Source organism: Vipera ursinii, assembly GCF_947247035.1.
Source record: "Vipera ursinii genome assembly, chromosome: 7".
Taxonomy (NCBI): domain Eukaryota; kingdom Metazoa; phylum Chordata; class Lepidosauria; order Squamata; family Viperidae; genus Vipera; species Vipera ursinii.
The window spans coordinates 52,587,716-52,611,522 of NC_139521.1; the positions used below are offsets into that span (position 1 = coordinate 52,587,716).

The 23,807-nt window shown below is 37.6% G+C and overlaps 1 protein-coding gene across 5 annotated transcripts in view; it reads left to right on the top strand.

Moving 5' to 3' along the window:
- ARFIP1 (ARF interacting protein 1) overlaps positions 1-23,485 on the top strand; it is a gene marked incomplete at its 5' end in the record, with an annotated part of 47,460 nt that extends 23,975 nt beyond the window's left edge. For 3 of the 5 annotated variants that reach the window (XM_083367426.1, XM_083367427.1, XM_083367428.1), the window contains 5 exons: positions 5,272-5,387; positions 9,096-9,317; positions 10,181-10,338; positions 10,891-11,065; positions 21,959-23,485. In XM_083367426.1, the coding sequence (XP_083223552.1) occupies positions 5,272-5,387; positions 9,096-9,317; positions 10,181-10,338; positions 10,891-11,065; positions 21,959-22,114 (827 nt within the window). In that variant the 3' untranslated portion in view covers positions 22,115-23,485. The remainder of the gene's footprint in view (positions 1-5,271; positions 5,388-9,095; positions 9,318-10,180; positions 10,339-10,890; positions 11,066-21,958) is intronic. The other 2 variants (XM_083367429.1, XM_083367425.1) reach the window with 1 other exon arrangement.
- Positions 23,486-23,807: the final 322 nt, after the last annotated feature.

Consider the following 23,807-nt stretch of genomic DNA (forward strand, 5'->3'; position numbering starts at 1 on the left):
TTTTATTTATTTTATTTTATTGGATTTGTATACCGCCCTATTCCTGTAGGATTCAGGGCGGTTTACAGGGCAGTTAAATCCATGAATACAAAAAATTAAAAAAAATTAAAACCAATTAAAACAATTAAATTAAATTCAAGCCCCAAGAGTAAATCTAAAACCCAGTTAAATTAACAACCCCACAGTCTGGACCAAACAGATCGAAGTTTTCAGGTCCCGGCGAAATGAGCGAAGGTCGGGGGCAGTCCTAAGTTCTGTGGGTAGTTGGTTCCATAGGGCAGGCGCACCCACAGAGAACGCCCTTCCCCTGGGAATAACCTGCCAGCATTCATTAACCGGCAGTACCCTGAGAAGGCCCTCCCTGTGGGGGCACACAGGATGATGGGAAGATGATGCCGGCAGCAGGTGTTCCCTTAGATAGTCCAGACCCAAGCCATTTAGGGCTTTATAGGTCATTACCAGCACCTTGAATCTCACCCGGAGGGCAACCGGAAGCCAATGTAGCTCACGGAGAAGAGGTGTTACACGGGAGTATCGGGAAGCTCCCATCAAAACTCGCGCGGCTGAATTCTGCACCAGTTGAAGCCTTCAGGTGGTCCTCAAGGGCAGCCCCATGTAGAGGGCATTGCAGTAGTCTAACCGGGAGGTCACGAGCGCATGAGTGACTGTACATAGAGCATCTCGGTCCAGATAGGGACGCAACTGGCGCACCAGGCGAATCTGGGCAAAAGCCCCCCTGGTCACGGCTCCTATATGATCTTCCAAACTGAGCCGTGAATCCAGGAGGACTGCCAAGTTGCGAGCCCTATCAACAGGGGGTAATACCTCATCCCCTATTGTTAATGATGGAGAAGGCTGGTCAGCCCGAGATGCCGGTATGAACAGCCACTCAGTTTTGTCAGGATTGAGACGAAGCCTGTTTCTCCCCATCCAAACCCGGACCGCCTCCAGGTAACGGGACATCACGGTGAGGGCATCACTGGGTTGGGTCAGGGTGGAAAGAAAAAGTTGGGTATCATCAGCGTACTGGTGATACCCCACCCCAAAACCACGAATGAGCTCACCCAGCGGCTTCATGTAGATGTTGAACAGGAGGGGAGAGAGGACCGACCCCTGAGGGATTCCACAAACGAGAGATCTCGGGGTCGACCTCTGTCCTCCCGTCAACACCGACTGCGAGCGGCCCAGGAGGTAGGAGGAGAACCTACCTTCATTTGTGTGAATCCTATTAGTCAGGGCCCCATTAACTCCATACCGTACCCTCAAACAGGTACTTGTGTTAAGGGCTTTAATCAAAGCCAGGAGTCTGGGTTCTATTTTAAGAGATGTCAATTTACTCCATAGTACATCTCTACCATATCAAATGCTGCTGTAAGGTGTATGAAAGCAGCAAACAGGGGTCTCCTCTTATAGGCATATTTGGCGATTAGATGGTTCAAGACAAAACAGTTATCAATAGTAGATCTGTTTTGCCTAAAACCTGCTTGTTCTTCTGTGAGGATGTTGTTTTCCTCTACCCAGATTTCAATTCTGTTCAAAAGGTACCTAGCATATATTTTTGCTACAATGTCAATCAGGCTGATGGGCCTATAATTACTAGGATCCTTTTTATTCCCTTTTTTATATATGGGGACAGCTATTGCCCTCTTCCACCCATCTGGTATATGGCAGGTGTTTATGTGTGTAAAAAGACCTGCTAATACAGGGCCCCACCAGTTGGAAAATTTCTTAAATAATTCTGCTGGTAAAAAATCCTCGCCTGGGGCTTTATTGCTCTTTAAGCTTTTAATGATGGACTGTATCTCCTTTTCTGATACTGGTGGCCAAGGGGGGGAGTTCTAGGGTTTACCAAATCACTGTTTAAAAATAATTAGGTGGGGGCAAACAAGCACTGATAATAATTCTCCCAGTCCACAGCAGAGATTGGTATGTCAAATGCAAATCTCCGTTCCTTCAGGATACCTGCTACAGAGTGCCAAAATAATACTGAGTTATGACTTCTGGCAGCCAACTCAAGTTCTGACCAGATTGAAATGGCAAAATGTTTTTTCTTTAATGTTACAGTTTTTTTATATTCCCTTCTTGTGTGCAGCATCTTAGCTTGTATATGGGCAGTAGGATTCCTCTGGGCAAGCCTTATGGCTGCCTTCAATTTCTTTTTCAGTCGCTGGCAATCAGGATCAAACCAGCGAGGTCTACCCACTTGGGCTCTTTATCTAGTAGGTTTAGCTGTTAGGTGTTTCTTCAGTATGTTACAAAGATTGGAGAATGCATTGAAGGCTGACATCCAGTCAGTAGTAGATGACTGGATTGTTCTAGCCCACTTAGTAGCATTCTCTGTTTTAAGGCATTCTAATATAGCCTTAGTATCAACTTTGGCCTAAATTAACCTTTTATTTTGGGTCACCTCTACCTTTTTGGTGAGCCTTCTGTCAGCCATGTTATATGGTCTTAAATCTGAGCGGCCTCGCAATGTCACACAGGCTGATGGTTGCTATTGTCGCTAAGGTGTACTGTGATCTCCAAGAAGAGGTCAGCCTTATCTCTAGATACAGAAAAGAGATCCAGTACACTACTTGAATTGGCTGAGTGGTATGTATAAGGGTATGTGTAATTCTTGTCCTTTCCTCCCAAAATTTGGAGATTACCCTTAAAAATTAAGGAGACTAGGAGCATGCCAGCGGCATTACTTTTACAGTCTCTCGAGAGCCACTGAGGATGGTTATCAAAGAACTTCCCTGGGATTCCCTTCTTCTGGGCAAGCTCATACAGAGAGGGACCCAGTCTAGCGTTCAGACCTCCTAATAAAACCATTATGGACTGAGGGTACAGTACAGATATATCTTCTAGGATAACTTCCAAGCCCATCCAATATTCAGAATTAAAAGTGCTGGGATGTGCTTGGAGGAATGTACACATTTACCAATATTAACTCAAACTGGTCATATTCAAATTTGACAGCTAGAAAGTATGGATATTTATCTTCGTTATATAATTTCTCTCCCTGCCATTACAACTCTTGCTTTATAAGAATGCATAGCCCACCAGAGGGTCTCCCTTTGTTCTTTGTTTTTAGGGCTGGGGAGGCCCATCCCTGAAAGCCTGGCAGTTGTACTGGTTCGTCCACTTCGGTTATCCAGTTTTCTTGAAAGGCTATTACGTCAAATCTAGAGAGAAAGCTCATTAGTCCACTATGAACCATCCCTTTCCAGCCAGCTATGTTCCAGGTCATCAACTGTATGGGGTTCTCAGAGGCAAGGTGGTCTGGCTTGGTTGATTGGCTAGATGGTAAAAATGCCAGATGTCAACTTGACATTGGAGCTGGGTCGATATCATCTAAGCTTCCCATATAAACACAGTTGTTGTGAGGTTCAATATTTATTCTCATGGGTTGCAGAACTTGTTGTTGCTCCTCTATATCTCGGTTGCCAGTGTGCCTCTGCTCTTGCTCCAAGAATGATTTTTTTTCCAGTGGGCAGGTACTCTGGCGTAAGTCTATAAATGTAGATTTATGTCCATTTTTGGAGGGGCATAGCTGAGGATTCATCTTGTGGAAAGATGTGGGAACTTCTAAATCAAATGAGGATGGAAGCTGGATTATATCCTTAGTGTTTGTCAGCTTAGGGGGCACTGTGTGATGAAGCCCTTTGTCTTTCAGTTGTTTCTCAGAGGCTGGGTGAGTCAGTGCAGTTACCCCACTGTCAGCCTGTGTGACAGTACCTTTTTTTACTGTTGAGGTAAAGGCAGATTGTTGATTAAATATCTTGTCACAAGGTTGCGTGGTTAGTGGAGCCAAATTAAATAGAGGCTTTGCTGTAGATTGAGTTGTCAGTGCCTCTTTTAGGTCATCCAATCTTTGAATGATGTTAACTTGCTCAGGTTCTGGCAATGCACTGAATAGGTCAATCATCATTTCCTCTGGCACATCCTCAGCAGTTCCTGCAGCTGTGGGTAACACAGTTTGTATATTACTTCTTTGCTTTCTCAGGGTCAGTTCAGTTGCAGCAGCCTCAGGCTTAGTAGTGTGAGGGCTGTTGCAGCCTAGATTTAAAGCGACAGTTCCCTCTTGGTGACGCTGTTTCAGGAGTGGGCACACTTTTTCTGAGCAAAAGACCCTTATTGGAAATATTGAGAAGGTGCTCAGAAAGGGCTTCATTCTGAAGAGCATGGAGGGAATTGTGGGCTGCTTGAACGATAGGAGAATTCTCATACATTGTGTTCTTGCTGGCAGCCACTCTGCATGTAGTAGATCTATCAGAGTGAATTCACAGCGGAGCAGCTGGCTCAGGGACAGCCTAATAGCTTCTCTATTGCTCCAACGCCCTCTATTTACTTTCTTGTCATAAATTTGCAAAGTAACCTGGTTAGTTTGCAGACTGTAGTTATATTGGTCATCTCTTAGGCCTTTGTCTGATTGAGTGTTTTCTCTGTGGTTGTTCAAATTTTTGGGAGGAAAACAAGGTCCTTCTCTAGTTTCATTTTCTGAGTTAGCCATCCCATGTCTGTCCATGGTTATCCTCCCAAATCCTTCTACAGTATTTGGGTGGGTCCTAATAAACTTTGCAAAAGATTCTTTCAGGCAGTCGACCTTATTTATGACAATTGACAAAAGATCATATATTGAGTTTACAGTTTGAGCTGTAAGCAAACATTGTCTAGAGAGGAAGTCTGTCACATTTTCCCCCTTTAAATTTGTTACATCTCCCTCCTGTGCAAAAAAGGCTGTTGCTGTGTTCCAAGGAGGGGAACCATTCTCCGAGAGGGAGGAGGACAGCTCTACACACTTCGGTTTGTAAGTCCCATTCCAATGAGTCACATAAATTAAATTTATCTGATAAGGTGCCTGCGAATGAGTTACTTACTGGAGCAGACTGTCTGTTTGCAATATAATCTTCCATTTTCTGCTGCTTCAAAGGCTTGGATAAACTCTCTGCTGCAGAGTGCTGTCTCTTCCTTCTTTTCCCCATTCACGTTTGTTAAAACAGGTTTAAAAATAAGTTTAAAACTATGTTTTAAAAGGTTAAAATGGGTTAAAATGGGTTAAAAAGGGGTAGGTTAAAAATACAATATTAAAAGAGGTTAAAAAATAAAAATAAAAATAAAGTAAAATAAAATAAAACTTTTGCTTTTGGAGGAGCTCTTTACAGCCTTTGCTGCCTCTCCATCATCTTGTTTTCTTTAGTACGATGCTGAAAATAAAGTTGTCTTATCTCTTTAATCCATTGAAAGAGCTCTAAATATGCCTTGATACACTTACCTGTGTTTTCTAAGTAGGCAATCCAAGAGTACAGCAGAAAAGTGGACCGGTTGTTTTAGCAGAGGAAGTAAAGAGTCCAGCTATGGAAAAATTGGAGCTTGTAAGAAAATGGAGTTTAAATACATACAAGGTTTGTATTAATTTCATTGCAGTAGCCAAATGATTCAGGTATTTCACATGCCGTGAAATTTTGCATTTTCCAACTTGAAGGCTGATATGCAGTTTAAAACAATAACCTTCCTCTTCAACAGTAACTTAATGGGAAGAAACGTTTTGTAGCAATGGTATTTAACAAGGAAAGCAATTTGTTTCGTATAGTTAATTTTTCTAAGGTTATTTTTAAGCCTGTGTTGCTTTTCTTGGATTCAAATGAGACATTGAGATATTATAAAAAAATGATGTTGCTGAGCAGCCATAAATAAATGGGTTAAAGCAAGACTTGGGGTCATTCTAAGTATTCACCTGACAAACTTATATCATTGCTCGTACTTGCTTGTGGCTGCCCTTTCTTGGTATCTGCAGGTTGCAGGGGCGTGGATGGGGGACAATAGGCCTCAGCTGAATCCTAATAAGACAAGAGTGGCTGTGGGCAAGTGTGGTCTCAGGATCTGGAGGTTTATTATTTTTGTTCTGATTGGGTAGCACTACCACAGACCCTGTATGCCACTTTGGGGTTCTGCTAGACTCACAACTCCTACTTGAAGAGCAGGTGGCAGTCGTGGCTAAGAGAGCCTTTGCACAACTTTATTGATGCACCAATTACCACCTTTTCTTGATCACCCTTTAAGAATATTTGTAAGCTACAATTGGTCCAGAATGCAGCAGCGCAGACAGTTTTGGAGGCCCCTAGGGTGGCACATGTAACACCACTGTTACACAAACTGCACTGGCTTCCAATTTACTCTCAGGGGACATTCAAGATGTTTATCTTTAAAGCCCTTTATGGCCTGGGTCCAGGATATCTGTGGCTCCATCTTTCCCCAATGAGATCAGCTCGCCCCACTTGTGCTGGCAGAAGGGGCCTATTGCAGATCCCATCCAAGGAATTTTGGCTGGTGAGATCCAAAGAACAGCCTTTTCTGCCATGGCTCCACCCTTTGGAATATCTTGCCACAGGACATAAGATCCACCCTCTCTTTTAGTTGTCAAGAAAAGCCTTAAAACCTGCCATGGGCTCCGGAAGGAGAAGCAATTGGCTGGAGATAGTTGGTACCCTTAACAGAGAAGGCATCCCCACCTCTCCCATCCAAACCCATGTTTCCAAAATTACTTTAATAGATAAGTAATTTTCAATAAGTTGTCATATTCGTATTTTATGATATTTGTAAATTGTTTGGATATTTGTATATTTTACTTTACTGTAAGCTGTGCAGTTATTTCAAACTGCAAGATGAGTGGTAAATAAATTTGATAATAAAAGAAATATTCACTACATAGCAAGTTTCATTGTTCTTTATGGTGTTACAGTATGCAGGTAGTCCTCGACTTACAACAGTTTATTTACTGACCATTCAAAGTTACAACATCACTGAAAAAGTAACTTATAACCGTTTTTCACACTTATGACTATTGCAGCATCTCCATGGTCACATGATCAAAATTCAGATGCTTGGCAAGTGACTCACATTTATGGCGTTTGCAGTGTCCCGGAGGTCAAGTGATCCCCTTTTGCAACCTTCTAGCAAGCAATGTTAATGGGGGAAACCAGATTTACTTAACAACCATGTTACTAATTTAAGAACTGCAGTGACTCACTTAACAATGGTGACAAGAAAGGTCATAAAATGGGGCAAAATTCATTTAACAACTGTCTCACTTAGCAACAAATATGTTGGGCTTGAGGACTACCTATATAGCGATTACAAAATGCAAGATAATTTATGTTAATAATTTAGAGTAGAGAATTTTTTATGTCACCATGCAGAAGGTTTCCAGTGAGTTTCTTTGTCATTATGTACTTTAATTTGGAAGAATTAGTTCTTTATTATAACTATCCTACCCTTAAGGTACACATGTATCTACAATCAAAATGGGTGAAAAGCATTTTATTTCTGCAGATTTTCATCTTATCTAACAATTGTCATCTAAATCTTTAATGGAATGAAAATATTCTTCTCAACCTGGGAATACTCTGTCGGATTGGTAAACCTTTCATTTTAGGAAGATATAGTATAAGCCACAAGTGGTCTTTTCTTTTGTTTTTGTCTGTTTGTAGAGATTATGATATCTAGTTCTCTTTTTTCAGGGGGGGCGGCAAAAAGTCACAAAATCCCACTTATTGAAAAAAAAACCTTAAAAATATATTTGTATCATTTATGAATGAGTATATACCAAATATATTACTGAGCAGATTGTGTTCACTTTATCCCCATAAAGAAGGTATGGAGAAGGGAACAAAATATAAAGACTAGCAGATAGAAATAGAACGACAAAATAAGCAAGGATAGTACCAATAGGTGCTTTGGGTGCAATCCCAAAACAAGTGTAGTACCATTTGAATATCATCAACGTTGACAAAACCACCATCAGTCAATTGCAAAAGGCAGCTTTGCTCAGAACAGGTGGCATCCTGCAATGATACGTTTAACACCATCAATAAATATCTGAGCTTTTTAAATTCTTAATTATATTTCTAAGAAGCAATGCAATTCAGTTTTTAAAAATCCATATGCACCTTCCCTCTAGACATTAACATGTTGTAGTAGACAGTTTGCATAATTTATTTACATCCATGTAGGATTGGTACAATTTTGCAGCCATTTCCAATAAGAATAAGTCTCCCGGGTGAGGATATCTACACACAAAATTAAAGAATTTCTGTTTTGGGGGAAAAATGAATTGCAAATGGTCAGTACATTCATTGTGCTTTACAACTTGGACTTGTTCAGTTAAAGATTTTTTCTACTTAAATCTATCCAAATAAATACTTGAAAATCATCTAAGTTCCATTTTAGAAGATATGATACTTTAAGATATTTCTATCTTAAAACACCCCATAGTAGCAATCATGCAAAATGACTTAACTGTAGTCAAACAAATATGCATATTTTTCTTTGTAGACTAAATCCACTTAAACCATCTCAATATATCTAGAAGATAGTTGGATAAATTGGTTCAAGGAAACATGTTTTGCATATTCCATAGCTTTAGTGACTTGTTATCGAGTAGTTTAATAACTATTATTGTTATATTCAAGAACCGTGCTAAGGTTTGTTGATTCAAATACAATAGGCAACTGAGTTACAGTAAGATTTGTAATGTCTCTGATCTGAACAGAGAAAAGATCTCCCAGTAAACGATTCAGTTGATTAACTGTAATGTCCTCCTATTCCCAAATTGGGAGCAGATTTGAAAACAAGATTCAACAGATCTTCCCAATGCTTGGTCAGTAATAGAGTGACTGAATGATGCTATATGTCCTACAGAAATAGGTGACTCTTTTAGCCACTGCTTAGAACCACATATTTTGCTGTCATATACAGTTGGCAGCCAGATATGTTGAATTTGAAATCAGGTAAAGCTTATACTTCCCATATTGCAAATGTTAATATTTATGGCCTGCGACATATTATTTTAGTGCCTTAAGAATTGTATGTGCATTCGTTACTAGAAGGTTTTATTAGTACCTTGTTCAGTTGATTTTCAGCACAGCTTCCCCCCCCCCCGGATATTAGATGAACTTATGGTTTAAAATAGTTAAACTTTAGGAAGAAGTATGTAGAGAATTTTAAAAAGCAAATGCAATATTTTCAGAATAATTTTATACTAATTCTATAACGTGAATGATGTTATTTTAAATAAACTGAAAAACTTAATTTAAGCTTCTCAAATTTTACAGTGTACTCGTCAAATAATCTCCGAGAAGCTGGGGCGGGGATCACGAACTGTAGACCTTGAATTAGAAGCTCAAATTGAAGTATTGAGGGAGAACAAAAAGAAGTATGAGAATGTCCTGAAACTGGCGCAAACTCTATCAACTCAACTTTCTCAAATGGTGCACACTCAACGACAACTTGGAGATGTTTTTGCAGACTTAAGTTTGAAATCATTAGAACTCCATGTAAGATTTCATTTGCATTAATTATCTTTGTTATCTGCTGAAATGCCTACATTTGTATTTACTCCAGCTTGTAAAGACATTGGGTGATAACTGGTAGCTTAATGGAAATAAATCCAATAATATGCACCTTCCATGTTGAATACCAATACGAATTAATACTGCTAATTTCAGTGTTCTCACAAGATGTTCTAGGATTGGAGATGGTTATTTTAAGACAGACATGTCAAACACAAGGCCCGGGGGCCGGATCCGGCCCGCGAAATGGTTTCATGTGGCCCGCGAAGCCATCCTGGAAACAGTGAGGGAATGGCCCCCACTGCCTTGGCCCTGGCCCAGAGACCCTCCTTCTGCCAGAGACCCTCAGATCTGTCAGACCCTCAGATCCTGCCCAGGCCCCCATAGGCACCCTTGATGCAAACAATGTAGAGCTGGCCACGCCCACCCAGTAGGCCACACGCACTCTAGCCATGCCCACCCAGTAGGCCACGCCCACCCTGGCCATACCCACCCGGCCCCCTGAGGGCAACCGCAATGCTGATGCGGCCCTCAATGAAATTGAGTTTGACACCCCTGTTTTAAGACACTGACCTTACTATTTTGTAACCTTATTTTGTATTTCATGGATTTTATATCCAGAAATAAAAGTAACCCATTCATGCTTTATTGAAATCAAGAAGCATGTGCTAAGATTCTGGGAATACTTGGAGAATGAAGAACATAGTTGCAATGATACAAACATATTGCAGATCAATAAGCTAACTGGGCTGCTTTCATATTGATAATTACAATATCTTGGCTACTGTTATAATGCCAGTACCATTTAGTAAAGAAGAATTAACTGTTCAAAAATTATATATTAACAGGAGGAATTTGGATACAATGCAGATACTCAGAAGTTGCTTGCTAAAAATGGTGAAACTCTGCTTGGTGCGATTAATTTTTTTATAGCTAGTGTGAACACTTTGGTAAATAAAACCATTGAGGACACCCTAGTGACAGTAAAGCAGTATGAAAGTGCCAGGTAATGGATTATATATTACTATTTATTTTAATTTAAGTAGTTATTTATTGAACATTGAATATACTTTTTAACACAGTGTAATGTTGGGTCAGAAATACATTCTAAAAGCAATTTTGTTAAATAAAAATTTAGTAATTCATAAACAATAAAGGTATGGCTGATTTTTAAAGTTTTATTTTTATTCATTTGTTTCCTGCTTCAATCACAAAGTGATTGCAGGGAGTTATGCAACAGGATCAAAACATAAAATAAAAATAATAAAACATTGAACAAGGTTCTGACAACTTTTGCAACAGAGTATAGTCTTTGGTCACTACAAAGTTTTATAACTATGATATAAAGTTAAGTTTCATTTTACTAGATTTATGTTCTCCCTTTGTGACAGAAGCTCAAAACAACATACAGAACTTTCAATTGTTTTTCCTAATAACCATTTAGAACTTGGGCCTCCCCACTTGTAGCTCAGCACCATAACCCCTGTTGCATATTAGCTCTGTAATTAAATGTTGCAGTTCTGTGAATATTTGTACATGTTAATTCTTTTATTCTCAGGATTGAATATGATGCTTACCGTACAGATCTAGAAGAACTGAATCTTGGCCCCCGTGATGCTAATACTTTGCCAAAGATAGAGCAATCACAACAACTATTCCAAATACATAAAGAGAAATATGATAAAATGCGCAATGATGTATCAGTTAAATTGAAATTTTTGGAGGAAAATAAGGTAATGAAATGTTTTAAATTTCTGTCAGAGATCAGTTAATTTTCGTTGTTTAAATATGAATAATATGGGAAACATAACCTTAGCTCTGAGTTCACTGGGCCTGTTTCTGCTTCAAATAAATTTTACCTACTGTGCATAAATATTAATAAGTATTGATTGATTATCTGCCCTCAAGCCATTTTTAACTCCTAATGACTACATAGGTTTTTTCCATGACAATCTAACCCCAACTTTATCTTTCAAGTCTCCCAACTGTGTACTTTTTGCCACTTTAACTGAGTCCAGCCATTTTGTTGATGGTCAGCCCCTTCTCTTTCCTTCCACCTTCCTCAACTTTAGAACATAATTTGAGCCTGGTCATTTGTGCCTCTAGTAAGAACTCTGGGTTGATTTGTTCAGTTTATCTATTTGGTGTTGTTTTTTTTGGCTGTCTTGGTATCAATTCTAAGTTCTTACTGTAAGTAAAGGATTAGGGAATGATACTCTACTTTGGAACAGCTCTATATTGTAACAGTTCGTAGTAGAAAATAACCATTCTTATAGTTTAACAAATACCAACTGAAGTAAAAAAGATGTATTTATTGAATAAATGAGTAAATAAAAATAGTTTAAGAGGCTAAGCTATAGGAAAAAGGACAAACATTTTATTCCCTGTCATTAGTAGAAGCATTTTGAGAAGCATGTGATAGTAATTCAATATGCTATTAACATAAGTAATTACTATTATATTTCAAAACAGAACATGACCAAACAGGACTAATTTAAATCTAGTAATTCTAATCTTGTTTATGCATTTGTTTTCATATCTGCCAAATATAAATCTTGGTTTCTTTCCAGCATGGATAATTACTGTAGAATTGTTTTCATTTTTGTTCATATTGCAGTTTTATGAGAAAGAAGGTCAAAACACACAAAATAGTAATTATGGCCTCATGATTGAAACCTCGCCCCTTTAAATATGTGTGTGACATCCATGCACACACAAAAGGAATGGAGCTTCAATAATCCATGAATTTCCAGTTTCATACCCATTCCCCTGATCGTGTGTGTGTGTGTGTGTGTGTGTGTGTGTGTGTGTGTGTGTAAATTTTTTGGCTTGCTAACAAAATATATATATATGTATGTATGTATGTATATGTATACGTATATATGTATACACACACACACACACACACACACACACACACACACAGAGAGAGAGAGAGATTCATGGCAGTTTTCAAGAATAAACCAATACATTCATAGCAGTTAAAAATATAAACAAATTAAAACAATTAATGAAGGGTATTACAATGCAATGTTCAATTAAAATTATTGAGATAATAAATAACCAAATCATAACAGAACCAAATAAAATAATAGCAATAATTACATCAATATGGTTGATACATGGAGTTCTATGAAAAAGAAAGCAAATCAATTTGAAACATTTTATTAGAAGATAAGTGTGTTTCCAATACTGTTCCATTTCTTTGATATGTTACCAGTCATGCAATTCTTCAGATATTAATGTGAATTATTATTGTCTTCCCAATATATGTGCACAAACTAAGCACAAATAATGTCAAGAATCCCTGAGAACTATTACCACTATTATTTGAGCCTAATATATATTTTCAGGGTTTATGTTTTATTAAGTGCAAATTTCATTTCCATATTTCCAGGCATCTGTAATTCTTCATAGCGAGCATGAAAGAAATGAAAACAGGTAGTCCTTGACCTATGACTAGTCAGTAAGTGAGTATTTCAGGTTATGATGGCACAGAAGAATTTTTTTACCAGTCCCCACAGTCTGGCTGCCTCAGCATCCCTGTAGTCACATGATCGTGATCTGTGTGCTTGGCAATTCATTTGTACTTTCAACTAGTTGCCAAGCACCCTGCAATCGCATGATTGCTATTTGCAGTCATCTCTGCCAACTTCCCCAGAATGGAAGATCTCAGGTAAATCTCTCCTCCCACATACCCTCTCCTCACCCGTTGCACCTGTTCCAATCCCTTATGCACTCCAGGCACTTCCCCAACCCATTCAGGCACCTCTCATGCACCCTCCCTGACCCATGCAGTATTTCCTGAACCTCCCTTGTGCATTCTTCTGACCCACATGATGCCTTTCATGCATCCATTTACCCCTTTGCACCCCTTCCCCACGTCATATCTCTTGTGTACCCTCCCCAACCCTTCCCCACACCATCTCATTCTTTTCCTACTTATCTATCTGTGGGCTTGTGACTTGCAACTTCCTGCCAGTTTTCGCACTGATTTTGTTGTGGAAAGCCAGCAAGAGGTTGCCTTGCCTAATGATCATAGAATTCAGTCAACAATGCCCTCCAAGACAGCGGGGATTGCTATCCCTAAACGATGTGAGCATGCTTTATAACCATATTGCTTAGAGATAACAATTCAGATCCCAATTGCCATCGTCAGTCAAGGACAACCTGTATTCTGAAATGTCGAATTCCCACAGTTGGTAGAAATAGTTTTCCAGTGAAGCAAGGAGTGCCAGTTTAGAAGTTTTGGTATGTGCTTCTAGCTAAGTGTAGTCCTCTGAGGTTAGGGGAAAATCCTCAAAGAGTGTTATATGACAGTTCTTTTAAACGCCAAAGTTTATTTTTATACAGAAATCTTCAGTGAATTGATGGTCTCAAGACACATGGAACTACAGTTTCTACTGTTACTTGAAACTGCTGATGTGGGACTCATTTCTACATATTTTTCTGATGAATAGAGGAGCAGACAGCAGAGGGGGAAAAATCTGTCCTAATTTTCTCTATGATATATTTGATTTTCATTAGTTTCAGAAGGAGCAATTCTTCTTGTAAATCCCTACTTCTAGTCTAAAATAATTATAGATTCCTTTTTAGCTATCTAAGGTTGATGATTCATATGTTAAAGGAAATTATAGGTTTTATTAGAACCTATAATTGTAACTGAAAGGAAGATCCTAACTGCTAAACTATAGTGGATTATTTTACTGGTCTGTGGATTATAAAACTTTTCATTCAAGCAGTTTTTTTGTGGATATAATGGAACTTGTAGAATGATCTGCTTTTCCCAACCCCAAAGGAACAGTGTGTTTTTTTGCAGTCTCATCATGGTAAATTATAGCCACAGGTACTCTGTATATGAATGAAAAACTTTACAGATCAATTTTGTTCCAAAGTTTTGAATAATCAGTTGATAGATTTGTGGACTTTTTTGCATTTAATTGTTAAATATAGCAAGCAATTTGTTTTTGTTTCTCCTTGTGATATTTCCCCCCCCCCCAAATCAAGATTTAAAAACTCAAAAGTCTCTGGAAATGAGAGGGCCTGTTTTCCTTACCTTATGCTTGCCTCAAGAGCTTTTCTTCCTTCGAACAAGCAAAAAAGGCACGTATGTCCTGTTTTGCCGGCAAGTCTGCAGGAAATGTTATTTATGTGTTAAGCTTTGGTGGTGCAGGAAAGGACGTCTATCTAAATTCACACCTTTCTCAAATGTCTTGCTTTGACTTATAGTAAGTGCTCATTAGTAGCCAATGTGTGTATAATATTCTACTGCTAGAACCTTGATTGACTTGTTGAAGGAATTTTGATTTCACAATCAAAAAGGAGCTTGTCAACTGTATTGTACTGGTCATTTCAATGAAACTCACAACTAGGTTACTACCGTATTAACTGGGTAAAGCTAGATGCAATATATATTTATTTATGTTTTCCCCTTTTCTGTTACTTATTTTTCCCAGTCCTAAATATTAAGTCTTGTGCTGAAGGAGGTCATAGTGCCAAACCAGCTGGTTTATACTGCAGACATAAAAAGTGAGAGCAAGGGGATTCATAGAGTTATTTCCATGCCCAGATCTGTACTTCATTTCATTTCATTATTATGTTATGTTATATTCATTATTCTATGGGTAAATTGCGGACAACTATTAACATAAATTAATGAAGAATGTTTTAAAATAGTCTGCCTACTAATGTAGGTAGCTTAGTATAGCTGTCAATGTCTAGATTGACTTATCTAGAATATGAACCTTAGAAAATTAAAAATTTTGACTCATAAATTCAATGCCAAATTAATTATGCATCTGGGGACATGTGTGTACCAAATTTCATTTTCCTTGGTTCAAGTTTCTTATGCATGTTTTTGAGAGCACTTTGGGAGAAAATATATAAATTATATAAATATCCAACTTTTAGATACTGACAGGCATCACAAGCCGGAATGAACCATTTAGACAAGCTCACAAAAGATCCAATCCAGCTAGGAAATAATGGGAAATTGTAACAGCAACATTTCAACAATTACTGTGTTTTCAGGAATAAGGCCTTTGTACTGTATAAGCCTTTATTCAAAATGTATTTCATATTTTTTTCTTTCCTGCCCTGTATGTCAAACTTCACGGCCCTTTCTGTTGGGCAAGCTAAGCTGTTTCTGTTTGTTTCTGCAGCTGTCAGATTTGTTATCAAGCTATTCTTTGCTGTCCGAAATGTAAATTGTGCACATATTACAGTAATGTTATATTCCTCAAAGGGTTAAGTGACCCAGTAAGTAAATACAAATACTAATGCTTTATCTTTGAAAGTATCTATAAAAATGTGACAATCCTGTCATGTAGTGTACGTAAAAATAAATTGAGCTTTACCCTAAAAACATTTCAGCTGTTAGCTCACTTCCAGTTCCAGGGTGCACATATTTATGTAATTGCGGTGCCCAATAGCTCTCTTAGTCAGGGTGCGTTGCCAGTCCTGTGATTGGAATACCGCTATCAGCTGCAGCATATTGTTTCCTGTGCCTTGTTTGTTCAGGAATGCCACTTGGGTGACTGCTGTCAAGAGAATGCTGAATGATCAGGGATAAAACTTAAGTTGGGCCCTGAAAGTCTTTCTAATTAAGTAACTGAATTATGAACCCAAAACTAGCTATGCAAATTATGTTTTGTTGTATAATGTTATGGAGTATATATATATATATATATATATATATATATATATATATATATATATATCCATGTTTTAATTATTCCTGGGAAAGGGATAGGGCAAGGGTAGGCAACCTTGGCTCTTTCATGACTCGTGGACTTCAACTCCCAGAATTCCTGAGCCAGCATGGCTGGCTCAGGAATTCTGGGAATTGAAGTCCACGAGTCATGAAAGAGCCAAGGTTGCCTACCCTTGGGATAGGGCATCCCTGATTCAGTTGAAAAGCAGGAGCAAAATCAGTATAAAGTTGCTTCTAATTCTTCATTTGGTTGGAATGGAACTTAATATTTTCTGCAAGCAAATTATTCACTTTGGTATCACTTTACTACCTGTAACAGTTTCTGAACTATGATTAGACAATTGGGCCTTTAGGGGGCAGAAGTTCTTTCGGAAGGCCCAGTAGATTTGCAAGTAGATACTGCTGATTCCGTGAACTTGCATTTATCTCAAAAGGCTAGATAGGGTACTTTTGCATATATTGAGAAAGCATATAACTATTGTATGTATTAACCTTTTAAGATAGTTATCATTTGGAAAAGCGTTGTCCTGAACGTCCAGAATTTACTTCTCAGATTGAGTTTTATAATTATAAATTTCTTGTAATTTTAAATGAGAAATGTTAATGGATACAATAGGTATCTTGCCTATGAACAAGATGAAAACAGAAGACTTTGGTAGAAGAAAACATTTTTCCATTGTGAAATGAAGTCATAAAGCATGAAATTATGCTGTGAAAATTCAGGTTTGAATTTTGTAAGAAAAGGGATTGCATATAAAAAAGAACCAACAAGAGGAAAAAAAGAATTAAGCAAAAATATTCCATTAAATGGTACTTTATAATAGCTACAAAAGAGTATTTTTCTTTTGTAATTATAGTCAAATGTATGATGTTCTCATGCATTGAGTTACTAGGTAGTACAGTCTAAGAGCAACAATGCAAGAGGGACTTTATGAGGATATCAACAATGTGAAGTAGCTAAATAGAATATGAAAGTTTCATTGGCAGCAGATTGGATGGAAGGCAAAAATGTTGGAACAAGTTAAATTGATTCAAATTTTTGCAGTGCTATTATTTATGTCCTGTTTGTCTAGATTGTTAATAGTACCGTTCATCTTTCATCACTAGTTAGCCAATAGTGTGGAAGCACTAGTTGTTTAACTGCCTGGAATGTAACTCAATAAAGTCACTATGAGCTTTTCACTTGTGTTTTTTTCCTGATGTTTTGTGCATAACCCACTCCAGTATCTTTGCCATGAAAACCCCATGGACAGTACAAAAAGGACCTCCTGGAGGAACATTGTCCATGGGGTCGTGATGGGTCGGACACGACTTCACAACTAACAACAACAAAAAGAAGTATTGCCAGAACTATAATGGGATATGTCTTAATCACGTAATGCATTATAACTGCATACATATGTCTAATTCATAAAACTGGATTTTAAAATCCTGTTCAGTCAGTAAAACATAGTGGTGTCTAGGTTTGCTGTCTGATTATTGTAATTGCAAATTACTTTTAAGTATGGCCATCCCACATGTTTCACACACAAATCTGCTTTCTCAGTCTGTAGTTATAAGCATGTAACAGACACAGACAAGCAAAAATTGTGGAAGACTTAGTTATGGAGTATAAACACTTTTATTTATTTGATTTATGAACACCTCACTTTTAGCACACTTAATCTTACTGTAACGTTTTGCAACATTCCTGTAATACCTCTTATAGAGTTGGAAATATGCTTACTAAAATCTTGTAATCTTGACTATTGAGATATTGAAAGCTTTAGGATGGATAGTTACATTGTAACATTTTAACTTGATTATGAAATTGACTGGAGTGATAGATAGGTGTTAGAACAATCTCCAGCTTGTCCTTCAGAATAGTATTGAAATATTCCAGTAGAATGTCCAGAAAAACCATTTTTGTTTCAACCTCAGCTCAAATTACTGTTTTTAAGGTTTCAAACAGACTGCAAAGTACTCAAGACATCCAGGGCTGTACTGAGAGTGGGTTTTAAAAAAGCTCAACTGAAAAATTGAAAGGATTTTCTATGGGGTTTGATCTTAGATATGAAAAGGGAGATTGGAGACAATAAAAATGTTACTCATGAGGAAGTTGGCCATGTGTCTGGATTGAATTAAATTGGCTGACCTAAAGATTTCCCTTGAGTTATGCTAGCAGGGTGGAGACTTGCAATCAAGCATTTGCAGGTACTTGCATTTCTCTGGGAAATTCTTTTCTGTCTGATTTATTAGAGGATGTGCATACTCTTCCTTAGCTTAATCAACTACAAAAAATATAACAATAACAATATAACAATTATTGTCTCTTATTCTTCAGGGTAACTATAGCTTCCTTTTTCCAATATCTTATTTTCAAAGAAAGAATTTTTTGTCCCAGCATACTTTGGTAATGATAATGTGAAAAATTCCAAAATATGCATGACTGGAGGATCAGCGTAAATTACTTCTCATCCAGGGTCTATCTGTGAGTAGGGCAGATCTAATATTACACATGTAGCAGAGCAGTATCATGTCTTTAGTGGTTAGTTTTTTAATATAATAATGTGTGCTTGGAAATTACAATAGGATAAGGCTGAATTAAGGCTCATAATTTGATGACTTGATTGTGGATGAGAAGACTGACCTGCCATGTATTACTGAAACCTGGCCATGCCCAAGTGGGGCAGTCCTCTGTGCCCAGCTGGGTTTCAGATGCGACATCAGCCAAGACCACATGGTAGGGGTAGTAAGGTGGAAGTGATCATCTGAAATACTTGGGAGGCACCCAGAAACACTGTCCACACAGATACAAGTTGCTGGGTAAAATAGCAAAGGTAAAGGAGTCCCTATGGATTGTATTCTGTTAGTAGTAGCTGACTTTAGGGGGCAGTGCTCATCTCCATTTCTAAGCCATTAAACCAGCTCTATCTAAAGGTGTTTCTGCAGTCATGTGGCATCACGCTGCAATGCAGAGTATGCAATGAAACATGGAGTGCTGTTGCCTTCTCACTGAAGTGGGATCTATTTGTCTGTTTGCATTTACATGCTTTCAAACTGCTAGGTTGGCAGGAGTTGAGGCAAATGACGGGAGCTCACTCCCTCATGCAGGGGTAGGGCTCGAACTGCTAGAGTATAGACCTTCTCTAGCATCTTTTAAGCCATTAAGCCACTGCACCTCTTAAATTGCTGGATGCAAGGTCCTATTTGTTAAGTTGGGCTCTAGGGATTAGTAGGACTGTTGCTATTGTATCTACCCTCCTGCTGCATAGTATTCTTCCTGCCTGAGCATTTTGACTCCGTGTGGGTTGGCAGTGGGGTTTCTTAGGCTTATGGTCTTGTCTTGTTACTTGAGGGGCCGTTTCTTCCCAATTATTTCTACCATTCAATCCAGTCAGGCAAGATAAGTATGCTTGGGGTCCCATTGGCCAAAGAATGTCAGTTGGCAGGGCCTAGATGTGCCTTTTCTACTATAGCACCCACCCGATGAAACACTACCTTCTGAAGATCAGGATGGCCCTAACCATGCAGATTTTTTGTATGGCCCTGAAGAACTGGTTCTGGGACCCACTTCTTGGTTATGCTAGTTATTTGGGCTGATCTTTATCAAATGCTTTGTATTTTAATTTTTGAAATGTATACAATTGTTTGCATTTTAACTTTGCTGTCTTGTTACTTGTTAAAATGAGCAGCCATATGAATTGGATAAATAAATACATAATTTATTTTAGTAAATTGGGCCTGATGGTAATGTGTCGGTGCCCATTGATGGTCTTCCAATACACTTTTCAGAGCTGAAGAAAGAGGTTGTGGTTAGGAAAATATTCAGTGTTTAGTACATCTTCAAAATATTAAAAGTTGAGTACATTTCTTCTACATCACAAAAGCAGGCAGACAGTTCCCTATTCCCTCAAAAGGAAACTATCAAGAGGCTGAAGGATTATGTACCCTAATCAATTTAAAGATAATTAGGTTAGTAAAGTAAATATATTCATTTTACAATGAATATCATCCTTTTTGTCCTTTCAATAAATCTGGTTAATAAGACACAGGAGAATCTAGCTTGTTATCAAATATTACCACATGTATCAGGTAAAAAGCTTCACCATCAAAAAAAATACTCCGCATAATGACTTAAGACAACGTATGAGCCCAGCCAGTGAGTAGCCAAGAGCCTAACTAGGAAGCTTCATGACCAAGTGGGGTTTTAAGTCTAGATTTCCTTAGTGTTACTCAGATATTTGAATTGCAGGTAATCCTTGACTTACAACCACAATTGAGCCCAGCAGTTTTGTTTTTAAGTGAAACATTAAGTCAGTTTTGCCCCATTTTATGACTTTTCTTGCCATAATTGTTAAGTGAATCGGTGAAGTTGTTTTTTTTATTGAAAAGTTTTTCAATACATTTTATCTTTAACAATCCCTAACCCTCCCCCCTCCCCCCACCCAACCCTTCCTAACCCTCCCTAACCCTCCCCCCACCCCTTCCCCCCTCCCCCCTCCCCGACTTCCCAGAGCTAAATACAAGGTATAAAAGTAAAAACAATCATAAACAACCATGTGTTAACAACAATAAACTATTAAGTCTATCGCACTCTAGCTCATATAAAATGACTACAAGCAATACTAATATCACATCAAAACTTATACAAATGCTAAATGAAACTTTTTAGTCCCATATTTGTTCTGGATGTAATCAATCCACCTTTTCCACTCCATAATGGAAAAGGTGGATTGTTGTTGCGAATGGTCTTTCAAATAAGCCGAAATCTCTAAAAGTTTCTGACCTGGCGGAAATGGCAAAGAAATCGGTGAAGTTGTTAAGTTAGTAACACAGTTGTTAAATGAATCTGGATTCCCCATATACTTTGCTTGTCAGAAGATCACAGAAGGTGATCATGAGACTCAAGGACACTATAACGGTCATAAATATGAGTCAGTTCCCAAGCATCTGAATTCTCATCATGTGACCACAGGGATGCTGCAATGGTCATAAGTGTAAAAAACAATCATAACTCACTTTTTTTCAATCCCATTGTAACTTCAAACAGTCTCTAAATGAACTGTTGTAAGCTGAAGACTACCTGTACATATTATAGTGGCTCTCACTATTATAGACACTACTTTGTGTATAGATTATAGATCTACTTTGTTCCCACTATACATATTTTTGTCTTTATTTTCTTTGGCTGAATTAAAACTTGATCAAATGATAATTGCGATGTCTTGAAATAATCGGTACAATTTCAATATTTACAAATTATCCTTACATAGCTCTATCCAACTGATAAGCTTACCCCAATATTTTCCTTAATTGGTTGATGGTTGCTAACAAATGCAATAATAAAATATACTAATATCCTTATCAGAAAACAAAATAGACAAATAGATGCAACTGATAAAAACAGACACATGATCAGTGTATCTATTGGGCAAAATAATCACCTACCTAAACAATCTTTTTGACATGTTGATGAACAATTCTTAGAGCAACGAGCAAACAAAACAATGGGCGTATTTGTGTGTGGTGATAAGATGTAACATGGATGACTACAAATGAGCAAGATTGCGCACACAGCCCTCCAAATTAGGTATGATTTATGTCATTCGTAGTTCATTCGGTGCACCCACTCACAGGAAGAGCCTGTGGCAGGGTTCTGCTCATCTGTCACTAAGCCAAATTATGCTTAACAGGTCATGTGAGTATAGTCAGTTAAGTGCAGCTATGCAGGTAAGGTTATATTTATCATACACAGCCTCTTCATTTAATTTGGCTGTTGGTATTAATGGTAGTTGATATTTGCTTCTGTTGGTGAAACTGATTTTTTTGTTTTCAATCTGATTGTTTCACTATAGAGAAAGACAAATTGTATATATATATATATATATATATATCTTGGGTGTCAGCTTTCAAATTTGATCTTTCTCCACAGGTGAAGGTGCTGCACAATCAACTAGTTCTGTTCCACAATGCCATTGCAGCCTATTTTTCAGGAAATCAGAAACAGCTTGAACAGACCCTTAAACTATTCCATATCAAATTGAAAATACCTGGAGTGGATGCTCCTTCTTGGCTCGAAGATCAGTAATCGAACCACGCACAGATATCAATTGTTCGGCCTAGGATCTTCTATATCCAGGGAGAATCAAGCAACTTTTCCATAAGAAGGACTGTTTGTAATGATACTTGCACAAGCAGCTTTAATTCCTCCCCCCCTCCAATAATGAATACTACAATAATTTGGCAGGGTGGATGGATGTAACCAAATTAACTTGTCATTTCAGAATCAAAATGTTTTTTATTTAAGGGTGAGTGGTTTTCTGTAGTAGGGAAGTATAAATTTGCACTGACATAAATATTTGTGATCTTTGGTAACTGTGGCAAGTAGGTGAGAAATTTTCCAAAGGAGATGCTCATGATTTATACCAATATCTGATATTTTATATAAATGAATTAAAACTCTACAGATTCTTTTTCATGTAACTGTTCAAAAACTATTTTTTTAAAAGAAAAACATTAAGCCCTTTAAACAGGTTCATTCACAAAATCAGTGGCTTACTGACAATGTGAAATTGCAAAAAAATGCCATTTTTTACACCAGAATCTTTCTAACGTATGCTTTAAAAATACTAGATGTCGAGTTTCCATTTTGAGCTGAATCCTTTTTTTATCATTATAAAGAACCACCTTGAGCAAGTAGTCTTAGTTGTACTACTTCAATGTTTAACTTTCTATGAAATCATACCTTACTTGTCTGAAATTCAAAAGTGCCTTTTGAAATACTCTTTCTACTCTTCTATACAAAATATATCTTTACAAAACCCTTTCTAGATTTATGGTTTTTTTTAAAGAGACTAAGGCCAGTCTAGTTGGTATTCTTCTGTTTGACTCACAGACCATGTTACTTGACTGGGACAGAGTCTGTTTTTTTAATCAGAAGCTGTTACAAGTACAGGTTTGTTACTTTATCATAGCCAGTCAAAAATTATTGTTTTGGAGCATCATTGTTTGCACACTTTCTACTGCTTTTTCTGTTTATATAAATGAAGTACTTAAAATAACTTATCTCAACTAAATGAATTGTATAATTATGTATTATATGTTGAAACAAATTCAGTTGCTTCTTTAATGGTTTTGTTTCAATCTTAAAGTAAAACGTTTATCAAGTATACCCTAAATCATTCCTCATTGCATTCTTGTCCATTATGTTTTTGTTGCTGGGTTCTGTCTTGAAGCAAAGTTAGTTTCCCAGAGTATGTTTCATTATTAGCGCTTATTCATACTAACAGAAATTAGCACAATGCATATATACCTAGAAGTAACATCCTTCTAGAGTCTTGCGTAAAACAAATGAAAATACTTTGTAGGCTTTTCCATTTACTTCATTGGAGTATTGCATTTAAAATCTGTTTGTTTCTTGCAACTAGAGATTAAATGCTTTAATTTTTATTAACCCCGAGGAACAAGGTGTCTTGTATTGTTTTTGTGAGCCTGCTAATTACAATAAAAGAAGCAAACCTCACCTCACTTATTCTCCAAGTATAAGGCATACTTGAACATTTCTATCACATCTATTCTGGTGAAGGCTTCCTGATTATAACAGAAGTATTTAGTTGACCACCCTTTTTTGCTAAAGGGAAACTTTTTGTGACTATGGGTAGTCCTTGAGTTACAAATGTAATGGAGCCTGCCCATTTCATTCGCAACTTGAGGGCTTGTAGGAGTCAATATCATACCTTGAACACAATTCATTCCCAGCTTTTGCCCATGCATTCACTAAT